The sequence below is a fragment of the Halyomorpha halys genome, unplaced genomic scaffold (genome assembly GCF_000696795.3).
Source record: "Halyomorpha halys isolate HHAL.00 unplaced genomic scaffold, Hhal_1.1 Scaffold629.1, whole genome shotgun sequence".
NCBI lineage: Eukaryota > Metazoa > Arthropoda > Insecta > Hemiptera > Pentatomidae > Halyomorpha > Halyomorpha halys.
The window spans coordinates 115,114-141,791 of record NW_027111602.1 but is presented as its reverse complement, the minus strand read 5'-3'; the positions used below and the strand labels follow the sequence as shown (position 1 = coordinate 141,791).

Below are 26,678 nucleotides of genomic sequence, written 5' to 3'. Positions count from 1 at the left end.
TAAGAAAACTATGTAAACATTATATATATAATGTTTACTAGTTTTCTTCTTTACTGGATATACCACATTCAAGTTTTACATTTGGCATCTCCATATTTTTTCATTTTGTATTGCGTAGGTATAAATCTAGCGTTAGGTCACTGGCCTTAGGACAGTTTTAAAAAAGTTAATTTGTTATAATTTATATTTGTACCCCGACGTGAAAAAATGGTTTTTAGGAGGCACAATAAAGTTATTGTGCGAAACAGTTCTGTTCTTAGTAGAATGAATGATGGGTTCATTTACCCCCACCTCAGCCAGATAATTCTGTATTTGAATCTTTCTCGAAATTAGCTTAAACGCACCCAGTTTCATTGTTTAGTAACTTCTGTTTTGAAGATTTCATTTTAATTGTTGTAGCTTTGAAATAAATTAAACAATTAATTTACAAATAAAATATATGGTTGATTTATTTTTATGGTTTTTATTAGAACCTTAAAATAGAAAGACCATGTTAATTTGTATCACTTCGTTTTTTTAAATATATTCCACAATAACAGGAACAGCCTAAATTATATTTTTTAAATTAAGGAATAAATGTTATAAAATATTTTTATTAAAAAAAAAAAGACAATAATTATTGAACAGCTAATAAATTGATTTGTAATTATAAAGTTTGATTTAGATTTCATAGTTATTCATTGACAATAAATACTTAATTAGCAACTTTTTTATTTAAATTTGTTTTTGATTATTAAAAAAAAATCCAGTCTGTAATATTTGAATAATTTTTATTTTAATTACCATATTTTATTATCGGAAAATAAACGTTAAAATGTATTAATTTTACTTCCTTGCAAAGTTAGGAAATATTCGAATACATGTAAGAAATAAAAAGTGCGTCAATATTTTTTTTTTCCTTTAGTTTACTGTCAAATTCTTTCATAGTTGTTATTTATACATTTTTTATTACTATTAATAATGCGAAATGGTCAATTATTTCAAATCTTCCAAAAATCGACTGGATAATGATTACTTGATTGTACAATAATATACCGAGTTTAATAAAAATAATTATTGCCGCTTTTGAGAAAATTGATTCTATGAAGTAAGCCAGTGGATTTGGTCGAAAAAAAATTGCTTTAACATTCCAGGGATTAACCAGCTTTAAATAAGACTGGACTTTTGGACTAGACTGTTCAGACAAGCAGGCAATGTTGAGAGACATGGTTATTGGACTCCAGGGTACCTCAAAATATGTGTTTTCGTCAAAAACAAGAAATTCGAAATTTTGCATGATCGCAATGCTAAATATTGTACTATATTCCTACATATTCCATATATAGCTAAGCAAAATTAAAAATGATGGAAGAAGTTATTACAGAATTTTTATTTTTAAATTTAAAAGATAACAATTTTAAAAAAATTGTATGAAAAAAAGTGAAGCACCTAAATTCTTTTGAAATAAAAATTGAGTTATTTTATTATTATTTCAGTCATGGTAAAAAAAAAAAATGAAATAAAATATTTTATGGATTTCTCAAATTAACTGTAAATAGTTATCAAACATAAGAATATTATATAAACATAATAATATTTATTAGACCGAGACGCTTTCATTGCTGTAATTTAATATTATAATTATCCTTTACCTTCATTCAATTTTATTTAATTCATGAGATATAGCATATTAAAACAATCTTGATATAAATAACAGCTATTATAACTTCATGATGAGATCCAATTATAATTTTAACGATAATAAAAGCCATGATTGGTGCTATAATATAGATTCCGGATCCACTTAACTCGCTTGACATAATAAGCTTCCTGAGAAAGGTACTTTGACCCAAATAGCCACCCACGAGGATCGGAAGAGCCAATTTTTAGGCAATTAGGTGTAACTTACCATCCAAAGTCCTTCCGACCTGCCTGGCAATCTGGGGGGCCCTGAATGGTCTACCTTTGCGTTAACCAACACCGTACACTCGGAATAGAAACTGATTTACATTGACCTATCTAACCATTGACTACCTGCTTTATGAGTTGCTTGAGATATATGCTTTATGAGAAATATGCTTTATGAGTTAATTGAGAATGATCAGTATAGTCATAGTACTGAGTTTTTCAATGCTCACTCCAAGTCAATAGTTTAGTACCAATAGTAACGTTTTTAAAAACATTCTGTATATCCTGAGTATGATTATGTTGCCAATCATTTTAAAATGTTCTATTACTAATTAATTTAATAAATTATATATCTAATTATTTTGTTCGAGAATAGTAGTTTTATTATTAAAATAACGAAGGTTATCCAAAAAGGCTGAACACGTGATATGATTAATAAAGAACTGCTAAGAATTTTTGGACAACCTTTGTCATTATTAATAAAACTACCAGTCTCGAGAAAAAAAATAGATACAAAATTGATTAAATTAATTAGTAATAAAATATTTTAAAATTATTGACTACACAGTCTACAATGCAAGGATTCACTAGCGCAATAAAACTACAAAATATTTTATGCAAGTAGTATCTTTTTTACCGGGTAGTTCTTAAACTAAAGTCAAAATTGGATGTTGGGAAAAAAAGAAAAAAAATATTTATTTACACAATATTACTACAAAATATGAAAAAATAAATAATTTATCTAATTTCGACTAAAATAAAAGAGTATTGTTGTTGTTGATTGTTGCTTAAAGGCGTAAAACCATCTGGTCTTTAACGCCTATGGCATGATAAAAGTAAAAAAAAAGATTAAAAAAATAAATAAAAATATTAAAAATAAAAATAAAATATAAAAAAAATAAAAATCGAAGAGGAGTTATGATTTATAATGAAGGCGATGTGCTTTTAAAAATTCAAACACTAGTGTAATTTTAGCTTCCTCATCTGTGAGAGCTTCTGATAAATTTGGGGTCATTGCTATCCTGTTTATTATAGGCAAATAGTGAGTACATTCTTCAAAAATATGTCTAATCGTAAGAATGGACTGACAATATTTCCGTCCAATAGTTCCTCCATGTTGGAGGTGGCAGTTTTCTGATCAGGTGAGATCGCGTGCCTATTCTCAAACGGGCCAGAGCAACCTCCTCCCTGCGGCTGTTGCGGTAAGATGTAAAGAGTATTGTTTAACATTAATTTTACTCTTTTACAGTAATTTATACTAAAATTAAGAAACAGCATTTACAATTTCCATTTTTATAGGTGTTATAGTTATAATTTACAAATTGCAATATATAGATATTTACTGATTAATTTAAAACAAAATATTTACAAAGTCACTAAGTACTCTAAGAAACGCGCCAAAAAACACTACTTTTTTAATTTTCTGCATTTGAAAACCACAGATTTTTGGATTAAACTATTAAATATTTAATTGCAATGCACCGTTTAAAAATATATCAAATCATAATTAAAATGGGAAATTAAGATCAATAAATGAAAGAAAAGTAAATTTTTTCTGAAATTTTAATAGTTTTCGATAAAATTTTTATTTTAGAAGACATGGTCGAAGTGACACCTCGACTTGTAGAATAAATGAGAAATGCGGATGAATCAATACAATCAGAAGGTGTTGGATTATTTTTGATTTCTTTGTTTAAATAAAAAAAATATGCAAAGATAATTACTTTCCCCTGTTGATGTTCTCCGCAGATTAGAAATATTGAAACAATTGGAAACATTTCCTCTTTAACTAGTGCACTGTATAAATAGTAGTTAAACACTATAATTTTGTTTTTTTCCGAAACCTCCTTTATTATTATATTCGTTTAATACATACTTACATATTACAGGGAAATAATATATAAATACCAGTAAATATTGCCTTGTAACATTATAAGGTAAACACTGTCAAAATTTTATTGTTTTATATATAACTAAAAAGAAACTTGACCTATAAAGCACGAGTTTTAGTGGTTCCTAAGTTACGTTGCTAATGGCATTGGTCAGTCGCTATCTCACGAAACGGTGGTGAGGAGATGAAGCTCCACGCTACTGAAGATTTATTAGAACGATGACTATCTATATCTTGCTACATTCTCTCGACAATTAATTATATGTTTAAAGATAAAAGAAATATATGGCAGATATATAAAACATTAGCACCGAAAGTGCGTTTATTCTGAGTCGTTCAAATACATTCCAATAAAATCAAATAATCACTATACCAAAACTAAACCAGAAACAGAATGTTTATGTTAAAAAAAACATTGAAAAAGGTGATGATTTCCACTGTGTAATAATTTTATATTTAAAATATAACTGTCTGGAAAAATGAAGAATACTATGTTTAGGATATTTAAAAAAAAAAATTAACGCATTAGAGACATCTCGTCTAAATTTTTTTTTCCATTAAGCGGATTGTCGTTTATACGATGTATGGACTATCTTTGGGATCATTCATTCAGCACCCTAAAATATAAGTAATTCATTTTCCGAGCTTCAACAAAGTGTTCTAACAATATACCAATCTGTTCACCATTCGACTGGATTCCAGAGGATTATGGGTGAATACCCCTAAAAGATGCCAGGGGCAAAACAAATTATCGACATTTACTTTAGTTTGATCTAGTGTTATGAAAGAAAAAGAAAAAAGAAATATTTATTTTGGGGATATTTTTCTTTCTCAATGCAATTTCTCAGTATTTTTTAAAATTTGATAATTGTTGTGGTATTGGAAGAACCTCACAGATGTAAACCATTCTATTTTTAATGGATAATCATTAAGAGGTGTTACGAATGATCATGTCGAAATATGAATTAATGATCTCAAAACAGGAAAACAACTACCTACTAAACGCTTAGATTAGGAGATATTCAAGTACAAGTATAGAGATATTTATTGTTATAAATCATTCGGGCTATAATAAATAAATTAATATGAGTTACATCAACTTTATTAATGAAATTTAAACATTAACATTCATATTACACTTTGTACAAAGTGATTTCTACATATTTGGGCTACCGTGACTGCAATTTTTTGATGATCAGTTAGTATTCCCACTTCTATTTTTCATCCGGTTACGGTAGTTGGTCTTTTGTGACGTAGCATTTTGTGCCCATTTTTCTGTGTATTTAGAGATTCTACGAATTTTTGCCACGATAATTTCTTTTTTTCAACAATCAATCGTTTGTTTTGCACTTTTGCTTGTTTGTACAAGAGGAGTTTTTTATCATTAGGACGTTTAATAAACTTCTTAAATGCACGCTTCCGAATTCTTATGGCATCTGCATAGTCCCTATTACACTAAGAACTTTTTTATTTGTGCAATTTTGTTCTATTTTCGGGATGGATTTGTCGGCTCCTTCTATGAGGAGGTTATTAAAAGATTCAATAATAAAGTCATCGGTTATATAATTTTTAGTTAATTCAATAAAGATGATTTTGAATTTATCCTAATCGACACTCTTAATGTGCCACATCTTTGTCGTGTTTTGTCTATGGTTAGTGGCATTTGTAGTGGAAATCAGAGAGGCTAATATGGGAATATGGTCACTTGAGTGGTAGTCAAGTATTTTCCAGTTAAGTTTGGTCACGATAGAGGCTGAACAGGCTGTAATATCGATATGACTGAATGAACCGGATCTAGGGCACAGGTGAGTAGGGGACCCATCGTTGAAGAAAATAATGTTATGTTGGTCAAGAACCTTAAGTACTATGTGGCATCTGTGGTTGATCGCACATGAACCCCAACATATGTTCCTAGCATTAGCGTCAGAACAAATTATTTTAGTTTGAAATTGAATTATCAAATTACTTAATTCGCTTTAACCTTTCACCCGGTGGAAGGTATAAAGAGTAAATATTTCCTTTGGATGGAGAAACAGTTACTCTCTGAACAGTTGTAGTACATTTTATTTTTTCGCAATATATATTTTCTTTGACATTAATCACTACTCCACCTCAATACATTTTCCCGCTTCATAATCCCGACGAAATTCGAAGAGACAGATAACTTGTGCTTAGAGGATAGCTTTGTTTCTTGGAGACACTTTGGACGTCATTTAATATGAATATTTAAGTTCACATTTAATTAACAAAGTAGTTGGAACACATATTAATTTATTGAAATTAAATATTTTACGTTATAATTAACGTAAAATATTTAATTTCAATTCATACTTTAAATTAGGACAATTAATTCTGAAAACACACGATATATATAACAGTATATTATAATTGTATTTCTGAGATATACTAATACTATCATATATATGTAGTGAATCTAATGTATGTAGATTATAATTTTATAATTATAATTCTCTTTTTTTAGAATTACTATAAAAGAAAAATATTCATATGATAATAGATAATATTTCTGATAATATTGCGACTTACCTATGTCCTTGAGGTGGTGAATAAGGGTGTATCGAGTGCTGCCCTTGAGGTAGTGGCTGCAGGCACTGCTCGCCTCTTCCTTGGCCTTCCTCTCCAGTTCGAGCCGTTCCTGGCCGCCGCCTTCCGCCTCCAGGGCGGTGTACTCGTAGCGGCCGCCATGCCTGGAATCGTCAGAGCAAGGGGGGATTATACGAAAATCTAGTAGTTTTCAGGTATATTGTGATATAAATACTATATACTCTATATACATAGAAAAATTGTGGTGCGCAAATTACACAACTTTCACATACAACCTTGAGATAAAATAAGTCATTTTAAATTTCAAAATAGCTATTTCTTTATTATTCGGAATCATCACAAACACCTTAATACATATTAACTATTGGCAATTCAATTTACTTCACTAGCACCCCACCACAACACTCTCCTTGTCTTTTGGGCATTGAAGAAGGATGTAAAGCTGCTAAAGCATCGATTCCGAATAATTCTGGGCCTCCAAAAAGACCATCAGTTCCGTGGTTAAATGATACTTACAAAGAAGCCATTAAAAACCGTCGAAAGGCCTACAAAATATTTCAAAAGTCCATGACAACCGATAACTTAATACAGTTCAAAAGACAAAGAGCAATCTGCAGAAAAAGATTTAATCAATGCAAAACAGAATCCTGGAAAACATTCGTTAGCAGTATAAATGCTTCTACTAGTTCTGCCATCGTTTGGAGTAAAATTCGAAAACACGTCCAAATTCGCACACCCCCGCTTGGCCATATTAGTCAACGGACGACTGTCCGATGACCCGTCAATAGTTTCAAATATCTTTGCTGATTACCTTTACGAACTATATAACTCTCACCCAAACAGCATACCTAAGGAAACAGAATTTCAAAACAGTACAGACGAAACAACATGTTCAATTTACAATGTGGGAACTAAACAGTATATTGAATACAGTAAAAGGTTCATCCCCCGGTCCTGACAACATTCGGTATTAAATGATCAAAAATCTTCCAAACAGCACAAAAAAAATGGCTACTTAATGATTACAACTAAGTCTGGCAAACCGGAAAATTGCCGAATATCTGGTGCAATTCTATTGTCATTCCAATTCTAAAAACTGGTAAAGATAAGCGTATCCCATCTAGCTTCCGCCCAATTTTTCTTACAAGTTGTATCTGCAAAATAATGGAGAGAATGGTCAATAGAAGATTAATGCGGATCATAGGAAAACATAATCTTATACAATCATTCCAATCGGGATTTCGAAAAGGCCGATCTAGAATTGACCACTTGATAACATTGGAAACAGAAGCACAGTATGCTTTTATTAACAGTCAACAGATGATAGCTGTCTTCTTTGATATGCTGAAAGCATTTGATAATATAAATCATTCTATTATTTTACAGAAGCTGTCCTCTATAGGAATCACTGGACAAATGTTCTCATTTATCAGACAATTTTTGACGAATCGGCATTTTATGGTACGAGTCGGATGTGAACATTCTAAGAAATACAGGCAGATTAATGGGGTACCTCAGGTATGTGTCCTCAGTCCCACTCTATTTTCTCTGGCTATAAATGAATTAGGACTCTATTTGCCTTGGGGAGTTAAGCCACTTTTGTTCGCCGACGATCTGGCAATCTTTTATCGATCAGGCAGTATTCAAGATATTCAACTTAAACTACAAGACGCAATACATAGGATAAAAAATTGGTCATGTACTGTCAATATTCAATTTTCCATAGATAAGACGAAATGCCCCAGTAGGAAACGAAATACACCTCAACCATCTAATCTATTTCTAGGAAACTCTTATTACCATACAGCGATTATCGTAGATTTTTAGGCCTAACCTTCGATAAAAGACTAATCTGGCAATACCATATCCCTGCACTAAAAACTAATTGCACAAAAAAACTAAACATTATCGGTTTACTAAGCTGTACCTCCAGGGGTGCCGATAGATCTAGCCTTCTTAAACTTTATCAGATATTAATACGCTCGAAAATGGACTACGGCTCATTCGTCTTTGGTTCGGCTCGTTCCCAAGTGCTTGCTAAACTGGATACAGTCCATCACGCCGGAATCCGAATCGCGACTGGAGCATTTCGAACAAGCCCCATACTAAGTTTATGCGCTGAATCCTGACTATCGCCACTTTCGTTCAGAAGATATAAATTAGCCATAAGCTACAGTTCAAAATTATATCCACAAACAAAACATCCGACACATAAATATATTTTTATTTACAGACTGTTTTAGGTGATTGGGTGAAAAGTTTTTGTCCTTTATTTAATTATCAAATTATTTCATAGTTTATCCATTTTACATTTCTGCTATACAATTATAAATGGTTGATTAATTCATATAAAACAAAATAAACGGTACTTAAGCAATTTTTTTTTTTAAATTCGGCATGTAAGCCCATTAGCTCATATTAAATGGTTCTATAGCTTATATTAAAGACTACTTGATTGTGAATTGATATTCCGAGTTTGATAAAAATCATTTGAGATGTTTTTTGAGAAATGGAAATAAATCGATTATATGAAGTAGCACTTCCAGTAACTCAATTTGGTAAAAGAAATTGCTGTCACACACCAGGAATATGACGGCCTTAATACGTAATTAAATACAGCTTTTCGTTTTAATTTAACGATGAAGCTCACAGACACACCAGCATAGAACATTTTGCGTGTCAGGTTATTTGGGCAAAACGATAATTTCGTCAAACATTCGAATTTGAAAGTTTGCACCACCACCATACGCCACCCTTACTATATAGGTAAGTGAGTAGTAAAGTGATTAGAGATTTATTATAAACAGAGACAAATAGATTTTTTTTATTTGTATATTAGTATTGGATTGTTGTTAAAGAAAAAGGACTTGTTAGCAGAACATTGAGGGCAACATCCAATAGCATTTCGAGTCAGAAGCGGCTCTAATTCTATGATATTTGTTGCCTTTATTTCTCAAGGCTACCCTGTCCTGTCCCCTTTTGGATTAACAACATAAGGCAAAAACATAAGGTTACATTTTTCATTTGTTATACGAGGGTTAGCCTATATTTATCCGCAATTTAGTAATATTTTTGTTTCTGTAAGTAGCACTGCCGTTTTGCGTTGATGACGCATGCTTTGTTTATATGTTGTTAAGTCAATGCAAGTTCAAGCCACCAGATTAGTTTCGTTATCGCTGCCGTTCTTTTAATAATGGCTGTTGAGCTTTCTTCTATTTATCCCAAAGAAGAGCAACGTTCAGTGATCCGTTTTTTTGTGGTCGGAAGGCGTATCAGAGACCGAAATCCATAGAAGACTTTCGGTACAGAACGAGAACAGTGTTTTGCCACAACGGAGTGTCTACAAAGGATTGAAAAATTCTAAAATGCTCGCAAAATTGTTACGCACGATGAAGGAGCCGGACGACCGTTTAACGTCACAAATTAAAAAAACATTGAGATCGCGAAATGGTGCTCTTAGACTGATGAGTAACTATTGACGAAGTGGCACAGCTCTGCAAATTAGTCACTGTTCTGCCTGCGAAATCATTCAGAACAGACTTAACACCCGTTGATTTAACACGGACGAAGCAATGAAAGTAGCGGTGCATTCCTGGCTCAATCGAAAACCTTCTTTTATGAGGGCATCATGAAGCTTGTACAACGATAGACCAAGTGCGTTGAAAAGCAAGGGGACTATATCGAAAAATGATGTACTTGTAAGCAATAACTGCGGATAATAATTGACTTACCCTCGTATATTAAAATTCAGCTGCACTTAAAAGTAAATGTAAATTATTGTAGGAAGATGATCTGGGTGGTTGTCAAAAGGACACAAAAATAGCTGGAAAAAATATTTATAAATAAGGACGTTTCGACCCACTTTGCTGGACTTTATTGGGACTCGGTCCTGAGGGTAGAGTGATTCTAGAGAAATTCATTCTACCTTCAGAACTCAGCCCAGATGAAGTCTTGCAAAGCAAAAAGTAAATTGAAACATCAGTTGCTAATTAATAGTTTAAAACGACTTAAAAAGATTAACCATAAATCACCAAACGATAGGAAAACTCATTAATAATTAACTAGTTCCGAAAAAGATTGTTGGTATTTGATAATTCTCGGAACCTTTTAAACATCAAGAATTTTATTACCACACGATTCGCAGCTTGTTAAATGACCCACAAAGTACCTTATAATAATTCTTTTTCCGAGAATAGTAATTTTTATAATATTAGATTTTATAAATTAACCAAATATATCGTTGTTTTTTATTTGAAAAATATTGATGTTTGAAAGATTGTTTCTCAGAAAATGTTGAACATAAAAAGCTCTATAGAGCACTTCATTTTAGCAAATATACAATATTTAAATTTTTTTTTGTATGTTTGCTAGTTTTCAAGAAATTAAGCATGGGATAAAAAATGAACGATAATCTAATTTTTTTATTCAACACAATGAATTTCCGGTGGTGCACTCTTGAAATAATTCCGTATCTACTTTTTATGGACATTCACTATTCTGGTTGTTCAGTCCAATATTTTCTAACAGAAATACGAGTAGAAAAAATACAGTATTCTCTAAAAAACGTAATTTTGATAGGAGTTTACGAAACAAATAAAAACATAAGTGGAGTAATGTAATGGTAAACTTTTTATTTCTGTCCATAAGTAACGCTTGAATAAATTGAAATTCTTTAGTTGTAAATGGTTTTCTAGGAATAAACCAAAACGCAATGCACTACACTGGCATCTGACACCTTAGTTGGGTAAAAATACGTTTCCTTCAAAATCTAAGAAGATATACACCTCCACATACATACTTGATATGTATCAAAATTTGCGCAATCGATTCCTTTAAATTAACAGTTAATGTAATACTCTGGGAGTTATTTACAATAAACTTGCTTATTGAAAAATTGCTTAATACAGCATTGGCTCGTGTCCCCAATATCCCCAAAGAATTGTAAATTTTCTACCATCGGGTTTTTGAAACAGTTTAACATTAGAATTCATTGAAAGAAATTACTTCTAAGTTAACTTGGAGTTTTGTATTAATGGAATATAGGAGATTCCGAATTTTGAAAGTATTGTAAATTAAAAGCTTCATGAAATTTCATATAAGCATCAGTAAATGTCGTTTTCTAACTGTAAAAATATTTATTAACAAATAATCATTGATTCTCAAAATCGAAGGACTCACTTGAGTGACATCTATTATATTGCTCTCCTTTCTTCTGATCGAATTCAACACACAAAAAAATACAAATTGCCTTCCTTGCCACATGCTTTTGTCCATGTGACGGAAATCGGCCAAATAACCTGCCTTAAGCCATTATTAGACAATAATGAACGACATCCCAAACGGGGACAAGACCAGAATCATTAATCAGCCGCCTCAGACCGTGCACAGTCGGGACCGATCCATCTTCATAGACCTCACTACTTGGCAACTGGGACCGCCGTGTGTCAATATCAACAAGGGATCATCTTCGCTCCTTTTTCTTATTGCCGCTTGATGCATGACCTCTCAGTTAAATATTATTATAATATCAGTTTTATTTTACAAATAAAAAATGGCAATACTTATGATTTTACCCATTTTTATTGATTTTTTTAAATAACTAAATAAACAATTATTTTTTCTACATAAATAAAGGCAGTTTTGTTGTTCTTGAATTCAAGGAGACATTAGGACTTATCTGAATTGGTATTAGTAACATTGGTTTTATATTTGTTAGTTTTAGTTCTGATTGCTATACGTTATATAAACTAAGAAACGATAAAATCATTTCAAAATAACCATTGTATGATAATGATAATTCCTCTACTTCTTAGGTTTTAGGCCAAGATACTACAAGGTATCTTGGGAAAGAAAGTGAAGTTAAGAGAATGGCCGATTTTTAGGGCCTCAAACATATTTTAAATAAGTTTCCTTTTTAGTTAAGAGACTCATGTCGGATTCCATCTACACAAACCTCGAACTAACCCTGTTAACCATAAAATTGGTAAAAACTGTATTTAAAATTCAGATACATATTTATCCATAATATCATTATCAGTGTAAATTATTACGATTTACAACATTTAAGAAGTGAGAAATAGGTAGAGCTATATTGAAAATTTCATTAAAAAAAAAAATTATTCGAATTAAATAAAGTGGTAGAATCTAAGTATTGAAGATTGAGAGAGCATCCCCTTTTTTTGTCAAAAGGAAACGTTAGATCTTGTTGCAATGGAAGATACCGTTAGCAATACGGTTTTACACTAAGTTTTAATTCTTAGAGCTGTACTAGAATTTCTAATTTTTCTTAAGAGTTTTAAGTACAAATATTTTAAAATTATTTGTTATCTAGTTATTTAATTTCGCTGAAAGTTTTTATTATCGTTCATTTTATCTTGTAAACGTGGTATGGTGACCCATTATCTCCCCACAGGCCTGTAGATTGTGATACATATTACCAAAAAAATATTTTCAGAAAAAATAAGATTTGAATACAACACAAATTAAAAAATATTCTCAATATAAATTACTTATGGTATTAAAATAAAGACTGGAATAGAACAGTGATGAAGCCTATCGAATAAATTCCTTCATAATTCCTTAATTAATAAAAAATATGTAATTATACATAAATTGATAATCATCCTAAGTAGGGCAGAGATGTTATACAGGGCTGATTATCATCTCATAATGCGCTATTAAACCCAACTCATTAACCTTAACACGGGTATTATTAACGAAATCGGGTCAGAATAGCACGCATGTCACCTAGCAACAGCTAACAGACAATGAGTGCGTGTTGATCGAAATAGATTCCAAACAAACATAAAATTGTGTAATCTTCAGTATAGTAGATAGCAAAGTGGCATGAACTTGAAAATAAATGATTCACTAGGCAAAATCCTTGATGATTAACGAATAAGATATTATTTTTGCTGTTCTCGGCTTTCGCTACCGTTCAAGCTCATAAAAACATTATTTGAGGAATTTAATCGATGCAAGTAACATATTTTAACTTAATGGTTATGTTTTTTTACATTTACAAAGTGGTTCCCCAAAGAGTCCAAATTTCAAATAGATGGATGTCTCATGACCATAAGGGAGAACCGAAGTCACTACTGGAGACGTATAATCGCCAATTTAGTATAAATAATTCAAATCTTTGTTTAATTAATTTCATCAATCAGCAATCAGGTTATGATATACTTAAAATGAAAGAGTTAAATTTGAATAATTTTTATAATGAGTGGAATAATGAATGATAAATAGTCTCAATAGAAGTCTACTTGTAACTTTCTTTAATATTTCTAAAGATTTATGAGATACCTAATATAATAAAAATAAACCAATATGATGAAGTTATGATAATCAAAGTTTTAAAACAACGAACTGATCTTTGGAGCTAACATTGTGTTCATCAAGGAAACAGGAAACTTGACCATTGCAATCGCATGTTTTGATATAATCATTGCTTACGCTCTTCAGCAATGTTATGAGCTATATCAACAATGATGGTAGAAAAGCCAAATGGTGTTGGAAGTGTAGTGGGAAATGGATTTCCCGTGTCCCACCAAAGCTTTGTTTCTTTATATGATGTATAGCACCTAGTAGTTCTACAGAACTTAATTTTGGAATTTGATTTCTCAATTCTATAGGTTTTCAGTTTTAATTTTATCATGAAAAAATGAATCAATTATGATTCCTGCAACAAATATTGATATTTTCAAGTATAATAATTTCATTTACAATAGACAGAAACAATTTTAAAACAAGAATATTCTTTTAATAAATTACGCTTGATAAATTTATAAATAAAAGATTGTTTCATATAGTATATTCGATTTATAACTCGTTTTAAACTGTATTTCGAGATGAGACAAGCAGTTCTTTTCTTCGCTGTAATATTTTTCTTGGCCTAAAGAATAAAACTCCATTTCTTATTTTATAAGGTTCTATGAAAAGATATGATGACTGATTTTAAAGTAAAAGCTGCTGTATTGAAAAAAATATAAGATGAACAATAAAATACCTATATAATAAAAATAAATATTTAATGGCCCCTCATACACCTTATAGGAAGAGACCTCATCATAAATCAGACGATCATAAATCGGTTAGAACAACTATCATTTTATGTTTTATAAATTTTTATAGTTTTCTATGTGACTTTAAATGATTGAAAAATTTCTTAATTACTACAAAGTTGTAATATATATAAATTATAACTAGCTCTTGGTGGTTTTTCCATTATTTTTAAAAAGTATTCTGTTAACAAATAACAAAACACTTTTTTTACCAAAGTTAAAGAACGAAATTAGTCTTGAGACTTTTTTAACTAAAATGTCAACGATTTTAATGAAATAGTGGAAATATTCGGTGTATAAGTGGGCTAATAAAATTTGGTTTATTTAGAATGCCAAAAATTAAATTTTAATGACTCGACAACGCAGATCCGTTCTCGAGTTTTGGTCCCAGAAATCGGTAAAGTGATATACAATGACCCACATTTGGTAAGTTGGGTTTTTTTTTTTTTTAATTTTTCCATTCCAATTATATTTTTAATTATCTTATTTCTTTACATGGTTGATTTTTTGGGGTTGTTTTTCCCACTTACTTAGCCTTTATACTAAAACATAACATGTTATAACACTCATTTTAATCGCATTTTTTTTAACACATTATGTAGTTTACGTACTATCGGGATTTGGTAATAGAGACGCCAAGTTTCTTTGTGCCGAGGAAAAACATTTAAATAAATCCTTGTAGCAATGATTTTTTGTGTAAAATATCTTCCTTTTGTTAATTAGTTCACTTTGAAAAAAAAAAAAAGATCTGGAAGACGTTTAAATTTATATAAAATTTTCCATAACGCAGATGGATAGTTCACTTTAAGCAATGTTAGCTATTTTTTAAAATAATTTTTTTTTATTTAAGAACTAACTTTAAAACCAATGGCAAAAATGGAACAATCAAAGTTTGTTCAATGGTTGCCTGCAGGTTTTATTTAGTTACAAATAGGTTACAATACAACAAATATTGAATCTGTGAGTTTAAGAAATTAAAATTTAGTTGAACCCTTTATGGATTAAAGTCTGAAGCAGTTTATGTGGAACGATCGCATGTTATAGAATTTTGAAGGAACTACTTCTATTATGCAAAATTATGAACCAAATAATAACTTTTCTTTCAGCCATGCAGGATAAAATAGCATTTAAACTAATGGACAACCCAATACCCCTCTGACCTGGGAATGTAGAGGCTATAATCAAAGTATGATCAAGTACACAAATTAACAGCTCGAGTTCCAAGAACAGATTGCCCCATCCGCAGGAGCTTAGTGATTATAGCAATTGGTCCCTAGCGTGTGGAAACCTGGAGCAGATAAAACCTAATGAATCACGCAAAGTTTTAAGCTGCAATTCGCTGGATTGTAAATCGGTAGAATTACATTGTTTCAATTCTTTTGAGTAGAATGCCAAGTTTGCAGAAATTAAAAAGTAACATTTCTAGCGCAAAATAAATTTAAAAAATTTTCAATTTTCTTTATTCCTCGACTCTTATGTTTGCTGCATAGAACCTTCACCAACTCCCGTCTTTCATAGGTTTTCTATCATAATAAATTTTAAAAATCAAATAAAACTATTGTATGAAGTAAAAACTCAACTAATTTCTCATACGTTTCAACTTTATACTTACACTTTCAACTATTAATATATTGCGCATCACTCTAATAGACATTCTACAGAAGTTCCAGTTTAAACTAAATCCTTGATGCCTTACAATTTGGCAAACTTGACGTTGTTGGTTTCATTGGGATTAATCAATTCATCAGTGACTGAACTGTATATACTTTATTGTAGAAGATGGTCGGGGGATGCGGTCAGCAAAGAAACAACATAAATAAACAAAAAAATTTTTATTTATGCCGACGTTTCGACCTGATTGTCAGGTCTTCTTCAGGGCTATAAAAATAAAAAGACAAGAACCATCATTTAGAGAGAACAAAGTTGATTAATAACTATGGACAAAGACAGTAGTAGATTGATTACATTATTATTTATATACATATAAATGTGAGTAATAAATAAATGAGACAGTGAAAAGAATCTATAAAGAATTAGTTAAATTAATAATGGCGCTTATGAAAAAAAAAAAGATGGTTGTTGTCTTTTTGTTTTTATAGCCCTGATGAAGATCTGAAAATCAGGTCGAAAAGTCGGCATAAATAAATATTTTTTTGTTTATTTATGTTGTTTCTTTGCTGACCACACCCCCCGACTATCTTCTCCAATCAGTAATCTACGATCAACTATCTACACCTCATTTTGTATGTACTTTAATTTTTCCATGAATGAGTGCCTATTAAAGTTTAATAACACAGTAGAAATTAGCTATGATGTGAAACCAGAAACTAACCTTCAGTTATGAAGCGTTAGGCTATAGCTATTTAGTTAGTTCTATCTTTAGTTTTAACTGAAAAACTAAAAAATAATATTAAAATGCAAAAATCCAAGTACAGGATTCATTTTAACTTAACTGATATATGGCCGTGTTTATGTTTTCTTAGGTCAATCGATTAATTCCAGAGGTGCTGAAATTTAAAAAATAATCGTTATTACGATAACGCAAGGAAGATGGTCCTAAATAAATACTAAATTTATTATTTCATTAATTGTCTATATACTTTTTATTTCTATTTAATTTTGATGTTTTATTGTACATCTTTTTAATTATTCATTTACTTTTTTCATTTATGTTTACACCATTCAAGTGTTTGTATCTTTTTTTGCCCTGATGAAGCTCTGCAACGTGGGGCGAAACGTTGGCCCAATATAGATAGTTTAATCACTATTTGGATTTTTATTATTACAAACTGTGAATCAGCGATCTTCCAAAAATAAAATTTTTGTTTTATGAAGAGTATTTAAAGTAAAAATCTCAATTTACTTAAAATTTTACATCATTTAGTTTTATACATTTATCCAGTCATATATTTTCTTAAATATACCGCTTCATATATATAATAATAAAAAAAATGTATAAACCGAGCCAACCATTATTGGCTCAGACAAACTTGTCGATACGAATTGACGGAATTGTTTTCAATTTGTCCTTTCTCGATTAGATGGTGGATATAGATTTTTTTTCTTTGTCCAAAGGTAGATTTACTTAATGGACCCTTGCGGACCTAACGAGATCCTAATGTTTCTGCTACTCTCCATTTGACCAGGGCTCCAGAATAATTTATTTATCTCCTTTATTTGCATATAGGCAGGGAGGCTAAATATCATCTTCATGTAAAGTTCGAATCGATAACTTAGACTGATTACTTGTCTGTTAATTAATTTACTATAGTAAGATATTCATACTAAAACATAGAAGTGATATAATCTTTTATCTGCTAATCTAAACTCTGTTTCGTGCAAAATTCGGAAATAATTTGAACTTTGCAAAAACTCAATTTATTTTTTATGCTAAAATCATTTGCAGCCGTTACTGTTCGTGGATATTGACAACGAAGATAAAAAAAAAAAGTAATTTCGTGATGTTGAATTCTTTCTTGAAATATCATTTTTTTTTTCATTACCTGCTATTAACTGAACATTTTATTCGACTGATAAGCCAAAAACTACAATCTCTTTAATACCTGAAACTATCATAGTCATCGTATATTTAATAATATCATTTTATGATCACATAATTAAACAATTAAAATTGATTATACACTATCTGCCAGCAACACGACAGTACTGGCTGTCAAATAAGTTTCGACAAAGCATACTTTTTCTTATCGACTAAAGGAACAATAGTTCTCATGTTGTGTCTATCATAATGAAGGCATTACATTGACCTAATCTTAAATAAATATGTTTTCATTATTATAAAGTAATTTTCTATTATAAAGTTAAGCGGGTCACTTGAACATGAGAGCAACAATGGATAACCAACACTAGTTACCATAATATGATTCATTCCAAAAAAATATTTTATGATATTTATTCTCATAGAACTAATGAATATGGGCTGTGGTGCATACAGCTTAAAACTAATTATGGTAGTTCCGATTTTATTATTTATAATTATCAGAATTAATAATTTTCCATAAACATGGTTAGGGGATACCATAACTCACTTGTTAACCGGTCTTAAAGGAGCTAATAGTGTAATTTAACAGGCTTAGAAGGGGATAGTACAAGAAATATGTCATCTTAAGTGCTAAACTTAATAGCCAATGTTGGTCCATGTTAGGATTAGATAAGAGGTTTTATGGAGTCACTGTCTTTAAGGTAGGTAATATATATTGAAAAGTAAAGCGATTATGTCCGAATCGGGAAATTTATTTCAATAGATGTGTTTATGAAAATTTAACCTTCTTCCTTATGTAATTTTAAAAATTGTATTAACCCTTCAGTGTCACCTTCTGGTGAAATAACTTTGGGAGTATATAACATACAAGTGGATTTTTTTATTTATTTCGTCCCAAGATAGCTGCATTTGAAATATTGTTTAATGGTAAAAATAAATAATAATTGATATGTTGCAAAAACCTTACTCGTTAGAATCATTTCATTGAAGGCTTTCTGAGGTTTTAAGGATTTTTGATTTTACAAATTACTTTTTTATTTATTTAATCAATGTTTTAGTTGTATTTCTATGTTTTTTTAAGCCACCATTCTCCTTTAATTTTCACTTTTTTTTTTACTAAAACCTATTCTTTAGGTATTTTGAATTTATAACCACTTAACTGAATGTAAGGTAATTAATGAAATTTATTATTATTATTATTATTTTTTAATGAGAATATAAAAATGCTACGGAGTGATTAGAACTTGTTTCTTAAGATATTGAAATTTTTTTACTCACAACAATATATATATTATACACTACACCATCGGTTCCCAAACTGGGCACCGCATCATGGTGGTGGGGTTGCAAGCGAGTACTTTCTATGCAGTTCATCATTTACTTGATTGCACTGTTTTTTCTTCTTTTGAACCACTCTAAGGATAGTGTACTGTCATTTTTTAGGTCCACAAGGGCGTTATACATTTTTTATAGACCAAGAAGCGTACCAAAGCGAAAATAAGTTATGGTGACCATTGCTCTACACAATTAAAACCATATTTTCGTGAACTGCAGGATCTAGTTGCGAAACAGTATAATCTAATTAAAAGCCTAAGATTCTGAGGAGTTAATATTATTCCACTACACTCTTTATTGAGAGTAGATAGCTTCAAGGATAAAAATTTGACTAACAGGTTTTTATGCTTATAAGCATGAGTGAGCCCACTCACACTTAATAGCTGGATGTCATTACTGAAGATAACCGAAGGGCGACAGAGGCCATCAATTGAGAGCCCTTACAATATGGCGCTAATGGGAAGGGCGACCATTAGTTGTTTTTACAGCGCGGTGAGGGCCCTAAACCCTTAAACCCTCCTCAGCTAATTGAGTTAATAATATGCAAAACCCTTTCATTAGCCTGATGGCTCCTCCGACCATTCATCATCCAGGACCTACGTCTCCTTTAGGACTGTCCTTCACAGCTCCAGGGAGGAGCATTCTGAAGGTGGCCCTAGATACAGTGACGCAAGAGATGAATTCGAGCATTTCATCATCTTAAGAACCTAAATATAGAACACAATTCGGCCTTCATACGAGCTAGATTAGAAATCATGATTAACTGAGTGGATGAATAACTAGCAGGGTTGTTTCTATCACATGAATACTCAAGGACTGGATATATTCTATTTTTAAACAAAAATATCGTTGATGTTCAATGCGAAATAAAATTAGGATACTTCCAGATTATCGAAAAAATAAACATTTTTTATGTTTTTCATTGCAAAAGATTTACTCAGTTCAGATAGATTACTAAATATGCTCTCCTGGAAATTGTTGGATTTCTTATAGGATTTCGACCTCAGACACAAAATCAACTATGAGTGTTGACAGAATAGTACTATAACTAATTGTACAAATCTCAAGATTGCCAAATTTATAAAGAGTGAATTAAAACTAATATATCGATAATTAAAAAATCCTGAAAGTTATAAACTTCTAAGAAATTACTAATAATGTAAGTTATATATCGATATATCAAGGGCATAGAGTACGAATGTATTGGGATCGCAAAGATGTAACTCCTGTTACAGTTTCCTGCCCGTAACTAATATTATTATTATTATGTTAAATATAGTTTTCTAAATCTTGAAATAAAATTTTTGTAGATAAACGTCCTTGTGACATTAAGTAGGCTTTTTTGCAATGTTTGGTTGCACTGAATAACATTATCCACCATAACGTAACTGATTCCAAATTATCTATATCCTATACAGCAGGCTTTAAATTAATTAAGGAATGATTCATATTAAATAAGATTAAATTATTACCAAAGATAAATTAATACAAATATTATATTTACAATAATAACTTATTGATTTTATTAGAAAGAAAAAATGTTGTTTTGTTTATAAATTCAATAGAATTTGAAATGAACTTCAGTTAAATTAGAAATTATCTTTATTTACTAACAGGCTTTGAATTAATTTAGGAATAGTTCATAATAAATAGGGCTGGAGGGTAATCAAAGCTATTCCAAGAAAATCAAAAATATTTTGATCAAAATTTATAAACCGATTTGTTTATAAGATATAAAAACATGATATTTTTTCTTCCAACTAAAATAAAGATTATTTCGGCTAAATCAATAAATGCATAAAAATCTGTTAATTTTCTCTCCCCCCCCTTCCTTTGCATCTTCCCATGTAGTTCTAATAAGATAAATTGTTCCAATTATTTTTCGTAAGACAACAAGATATTGAGTATTGAGCTGCAGAGAGAACTGACAATGAAATATATAGATGAATTAATTAAGAAAATGTATTAAATTACAGTTAGTACAGAAATTACTGGAAAGTGAAAGGTTTTTTTTTCTAATGTACACACTTAAAATGAAAGAAAAGGAAAAAAAATGAATACATCGAAAAGTTAGGCATGTAAAATTTCGATATAGCAGTCGAAAACCCACTCCTCAGCATTTTTTGTAGATATAGATGGACTTTATTTAGAAAAGTTCTATCTAAAATAGTTTTAAAACCCATGGAACTTTAGAAATGGAAAGTTTAACCGCAGTAAAACACATAATTCTAAAAATATGCAAATATTTTAAGATACGTAATAAAATAATAAGTGGTTAAAAAAAAAAAATTAAAAAGGGCCCTCAAGTTGTTTTAACGGGCTTTATTTTGGTCACGTATGTCTTCACTAGAATGATGGAGATGAAATAAAAATTAATTAGATATATACATAAATCAATGGAAATGTATTTACCCTAAAATAAATGAAATGACGATTTAAAGAATTCAGAGAAAAAAATAATAAAGTAAAAATAAATATAGTAATAATCCAGAAACAAAACCTAATAAACCTAGTTCACACCAGTTTGTAGTAATTTTATTATTAATAGGCAAACTTTCAGAAATCTATTTATTATGATTATTTCAAACTTCATAACGAACTGGTTGGTAAAATTTCCAGATCAAACTGGATTATGTAAGGTTGATTTCAACAGCATTTAGCTTCAACCACCTAGTTACTACACCTCAACTGATTTCAGATACTTATTCTATGGCTTTGTATCTGTTCCTATAAATCAAAGATACTCTTATAATGTATTTTGATTCCTAATTAACAACGGTTCAATATTGGTCACCGACATTTAAGATACTCACATTTTTCATTTTTAATAGAGCACAGCTCCTAGAAAAATATCGGTAAAATATACTGACTAAAGCAAAGAAAAAAAAAACAAATTTGATTGGTTATTTTTTTTATAAGAGCAGACTGGTAAATTCAAGATGTATCTAACATAAATGTGTCTAAATCATAATACATTATTAATGTTACCTTAAAATAAACCTGTAGTATGTATATATAATATTATATTATAAACATATAAGATCATATAATCAAGGCTGATATATTTTCACCTCGTGATGGTGTATTTCTCCAGAAACGTTTATGAGTTTCTGAGATTCAAACAAGATAAATTTCAAGAGAAAGTAAAACAACGATAAACTTGTGAGGGGGCGGTATATTGAAAATTTATTTAAGTTACCCCGAGTGTAGGCTGGATAAAAGCAAACACTCAAGGAAACCTAATTCCCAAAACTTTTCCACTTACATGACTCTAGTACAATTAGTTCTAATAGAAACGTCTCATCGTTCTGCGACGGAATGTAAGTTTATAAGCTCTTAAATGGATAATAAGTGGTTATGATATATATATAGTACAACACCTTACCACTGAGCCACACCGCTCCCATAGTAATATTGTACATGAAAGATTTGGAGTTAATGAATGGGAAAAAAATTATACATGTCATGAGTGAAAACATGAGATAAAAATTATGAGAACATAGTTGACCGTGGATAATATATATGAGGAGAAGATGGTTGGATGACCATGGTAGAACCATCTTCTTCTTATATGAAATAAAAGTTTAGAAATAGGAAATTTTCCAATCTACATTAATTTAAAAATTAACTCAAACAATGTTGCTTTTCTTGAGCTATCACTATTAATTTTTACTTAATTATATAATAAAATATAGGAAATACTGGTCAGGGTAAATGAGGGTTTTTGTTTACACTATATTTTCTGTTTCAAGATTTCTCTCCAATAAAGGGTACACACTTTATGAGTCTGAGCGGATCCCAGAGGTTCCACTCGAACCCACAGGATTGACTCACAGCTACAGAATATATAATTAGTGCTCTATCACTGAACACTACGCCGCTCCCACTATATGTATATTGGCATAAATATAAACCAAACATATTTTAAATAGAATATGAAAATTTTTAATAAATATTGAGTGGATATTAACAAATAGTAATAGTAATTTATGTCTAAGTTATATTTATATATAAATTTTAAAAATTATTTTTATGGGAGTTACACAAGAAAATCTGTTGTAATATTCTATAAACTATTGTGGTTTAATGACCGCTACGATTAAAAAGCCCTCCTTTGAAACTAATTATATTTTTCTAAAACGACGCCGAGCTACATCATTAAAGTTTTTAATTGTTTCGGAAAAACAATGAAATAGCTCATTAATTATTGGAACAAAATGAAAGTTGTGGAATGCCTTTACTAGAAAAATGTTTTTATTTAAAAGTTTTAACTCCTTTATGATAAATAAAATCAGTTTTCAAATAAAATTTATACCTCAACATAATTTTTTGTTTGCTCTTATTAATTACTATTAATTAATATTAATATTATTTATTAATATTATTATTATTAATATTATTAATTGCTCTTATTTAAGAACTTGTATATATTTCATTAAATCGCCAAAATTGAACATTGTTTTTGATTTTATCATCGTTTCTTTTTCATTAATGTTTTCAAACACTATCAAACCTTTGATAGGTTGATTGGTTTTTTTTTTGTTCTGTTTTTTTTTATTTAATGATAAATAAACAAATAGTAAGAAATGCCATATGAAAATAGCTGAATGATTATAATTAAATCTTTAAAACAAATATTATACAAATATTAATTAATGTTTTAAATTAATAACCAGCTATTAAACAGCCAAAGTTAATTATAAAATGTTAAAAAAAAATTCAAAACAGACCAGTAAGCATCTTATTTATTGCTGATTTCTATTACACAGAGATAAAGGATTATAAAATATTAAAATTGAAAAGATGCGAAATATTATTAAAGTATACTTATGAAATAATAGATATGGGTAAGTATTATATAAATGACAGCTTGAAATCTATTTTATATTTTCAACTATTTCCAAGTTATGGTATTAAATTTCTAAACGTAAATATTGGTAACCCAATGTTTCTGTAAATGTTATTGTTTCTTATATATCACTATCTGTTAATTCGATACCTATGGTTTTGCAGATTTTTATTTGTTTATTTATTTACACCTAAAATACTAATGTATTTTTTAAATTATCTTTTACAAATTAGTTTTATTTACTTTATTTTTTATATTTTGTTTTTTTTTTTTACTAAAACTGTAATGAAGTTAGTTATTGCATTTTTCCTTTAAATAATAGATAGTTGTCAACACTGAGATCTTTCGCAAGTTTGACAACTTTATACCAAAGAAATAAAATAAATAACACTTATTTATTATTTTAGTTTCTTAATTAGAATTATTAGTTTCCTTGTTGTTACTTTCATCAGGGTAAATGATAGTTGAATACTAACCATATTTCATTGTAAAAGAAACACGTGAATTTTGAAGAATTAAATATTTTCTTTAAATTAACTAAGAATAATTTATTTAATTTTTAGCTGAGGAAAGAATAATTTGATACCTGATAATATTTAATAGGCAATATGTTTGTTTGACTTTGATATGAAAATAAAAAAAATTCTCAACGTTTTATTTTATAATTTCAAATCACTTATTCAAACCGACTATCTAAATTACTTAAGTATGTAAATTTATCTCTCATTAACATCGAACGGCGTAATTTAATCCAATCGATATCGTACAAAATGGTGGTTGTGATGAATCTAGAGTAATGAGTCGATATTTTATAAAATATAAAACCGTATTATTGATTTTTTTTTTTTGTAATTACGAGGCATCAGAGTTTAAAGGGCGATATCGACTTTGATGCTAATTATTTGTTAGGGTTTGATATTTATTAAAACTTTTGGGCTATTTATCCCTTAATACTCGTAGTAATACTATAAAAAGAAATTTCGAAGGGTTATTGTGAACTGGAAAAAAAGTATTTGTCAAGACCTACATTGTTCCAAGAAGAGAGAATTTCTGACATTTGCAGCGAAAATGTTCCAGGAAGTTTCCTTTGACAGCCCTTTGGAGTTGTAGTAAAGTACTCTTTTCAACTACACGTCTCGCACTGAACTCGACAGCATTCGTAACACAAATAAAGGATTACCTCTGAACGTTCATCGGATACTTCTTCTTCTTGAAAAGTTTCCATATAGGGTGATCTCCCGTCGGCTCTGGCACCATGGCGGACTCCATCTCCATTCTGAGGTGCCGAAGACTAGATCTTGAGGTCGAGAAACATCTGTTTATTCACACACGTCACGGTTATAAATAGATGCATTCGGAATAAACAGGGTCAGGAAAAAGATACCACAATGTAAACACAATGCTAATACTCTGGCTAATTCGTCGGAAGATTTGCTTATTCAATACATTCCATTTCGATTATGATTATTTATCAAAAGGTATTGATTATCCTTATTAAAACAATAATACTATTATTTATTTATTATTATCTTCGGAAAAAAGAGTGAAATAAATAAATAATACAATTTTTAAAAAATAAATAAATAATTCCTAATTTTAGAATTGTTTTTAAAAAATATAGATGTATTGCTGAATTAATACAGAACACTTGACCTCCGATCCAGGACACAACACAGACTGTATTCTGAACGAGTACACTCAACTCCCACCGCTGGGCTAATGAATTAATCATAGAGTCATGATGTAACCCTAGCCACGCGAGGTTATTTGCATTTTAAGGGAAATAGGGCTCTTGAACTTAGAAACGAGTGTTTTCTTTGTTCTTATTTAGATATTATGTTTCATGAAACAGGAGGAAATTGTCATATATTATTTTGTTCATACATAAAAATAACCCTATATACAGAACTTTTTAGGAACCTAACACATATAAAAAATCAAAGAATACTAATAATATTAATAAATTACTGTTTGACTTATAATTTGAGTTATATAAGTTCAACAAGAAGAAGAATTAACAGCATGTGATATATTGATGTCGGAAAAATGGAGAGATTAACTAGCAATAACCCGAAAATCAGCATAACATAAAAAAATAAAAATAATAATAATAATATACAAACTAAACGTAGTTATTAAAAATAAAAATTAGTTTTTACTTTCCTTAAATGTTACATATATAATTATAAATGGATATATAAATAAACTGTGTTGTATGACAAATTTACTTATTGCATTTTTGTGTATTCTTGTAACAATGGACAATCAAATAAATTAATTACAGTTTTTACATGTTAAATGAATATTGTATTGTATAGTTTTTTGTATAAAGGTGAAACATACCTAAATGTTTAACTATTCCATTTTTATGATTTTTTTTTTTTTGGACCTGTCAAATTGTCTTTTAACTAAAATATTCATTCAATTATTTCTTTTAACTTAGTTGTTCATTTAGGTATTTCTTTAACTAATTTTTTTTTTTAATTTTTATATATTAGTTGTTTAAATTTATTTATTTGTTTTTCTGTAAACTGATCTATTGCTGTGACTATCATGTCTTTGGTTTGATTTTACATTGCTATCTAA

The 26,678-nt window shown here is 29.8% G+C and overlaps 1 protein-coding gene across 7 annotated transcripts in view; it reads right to left on the bottom strand.

Annotated features, from left to right (window-relative positions):
• Slob (Slowpoke binding protein) overlaps nucleotides 1-25,753 on the bottom strand; it is a 73,812-nt gene extending 48,059 nt beyond the window's left edge. For 6 of the 7 annotated variants that reach the window (XR_010843997.1, XM_067049652.1, XM_014427302.3 and 3 more), the window contains exons 1-2: nucleotides 25,273-25,753; nucleotides 6,326-6,486 (exon numbers count right to left, since the gene is read on the bottom strand). Coding sequence is in view for 6 of the 7 variants with exons in the window: in XM_067049652.1 (XP_066905753.1) it covers nucleotides 6,326-6,486; nucleotides 25,273-25,367 (256 nt within the window). In the remaining variant the exon portion in view is untranslated. The other variant, XM_067049654.1, reaches the window with a different exon arrangement.
• Nucleotides 25,754-26,678: the final 925 nt, after the last annotated feature.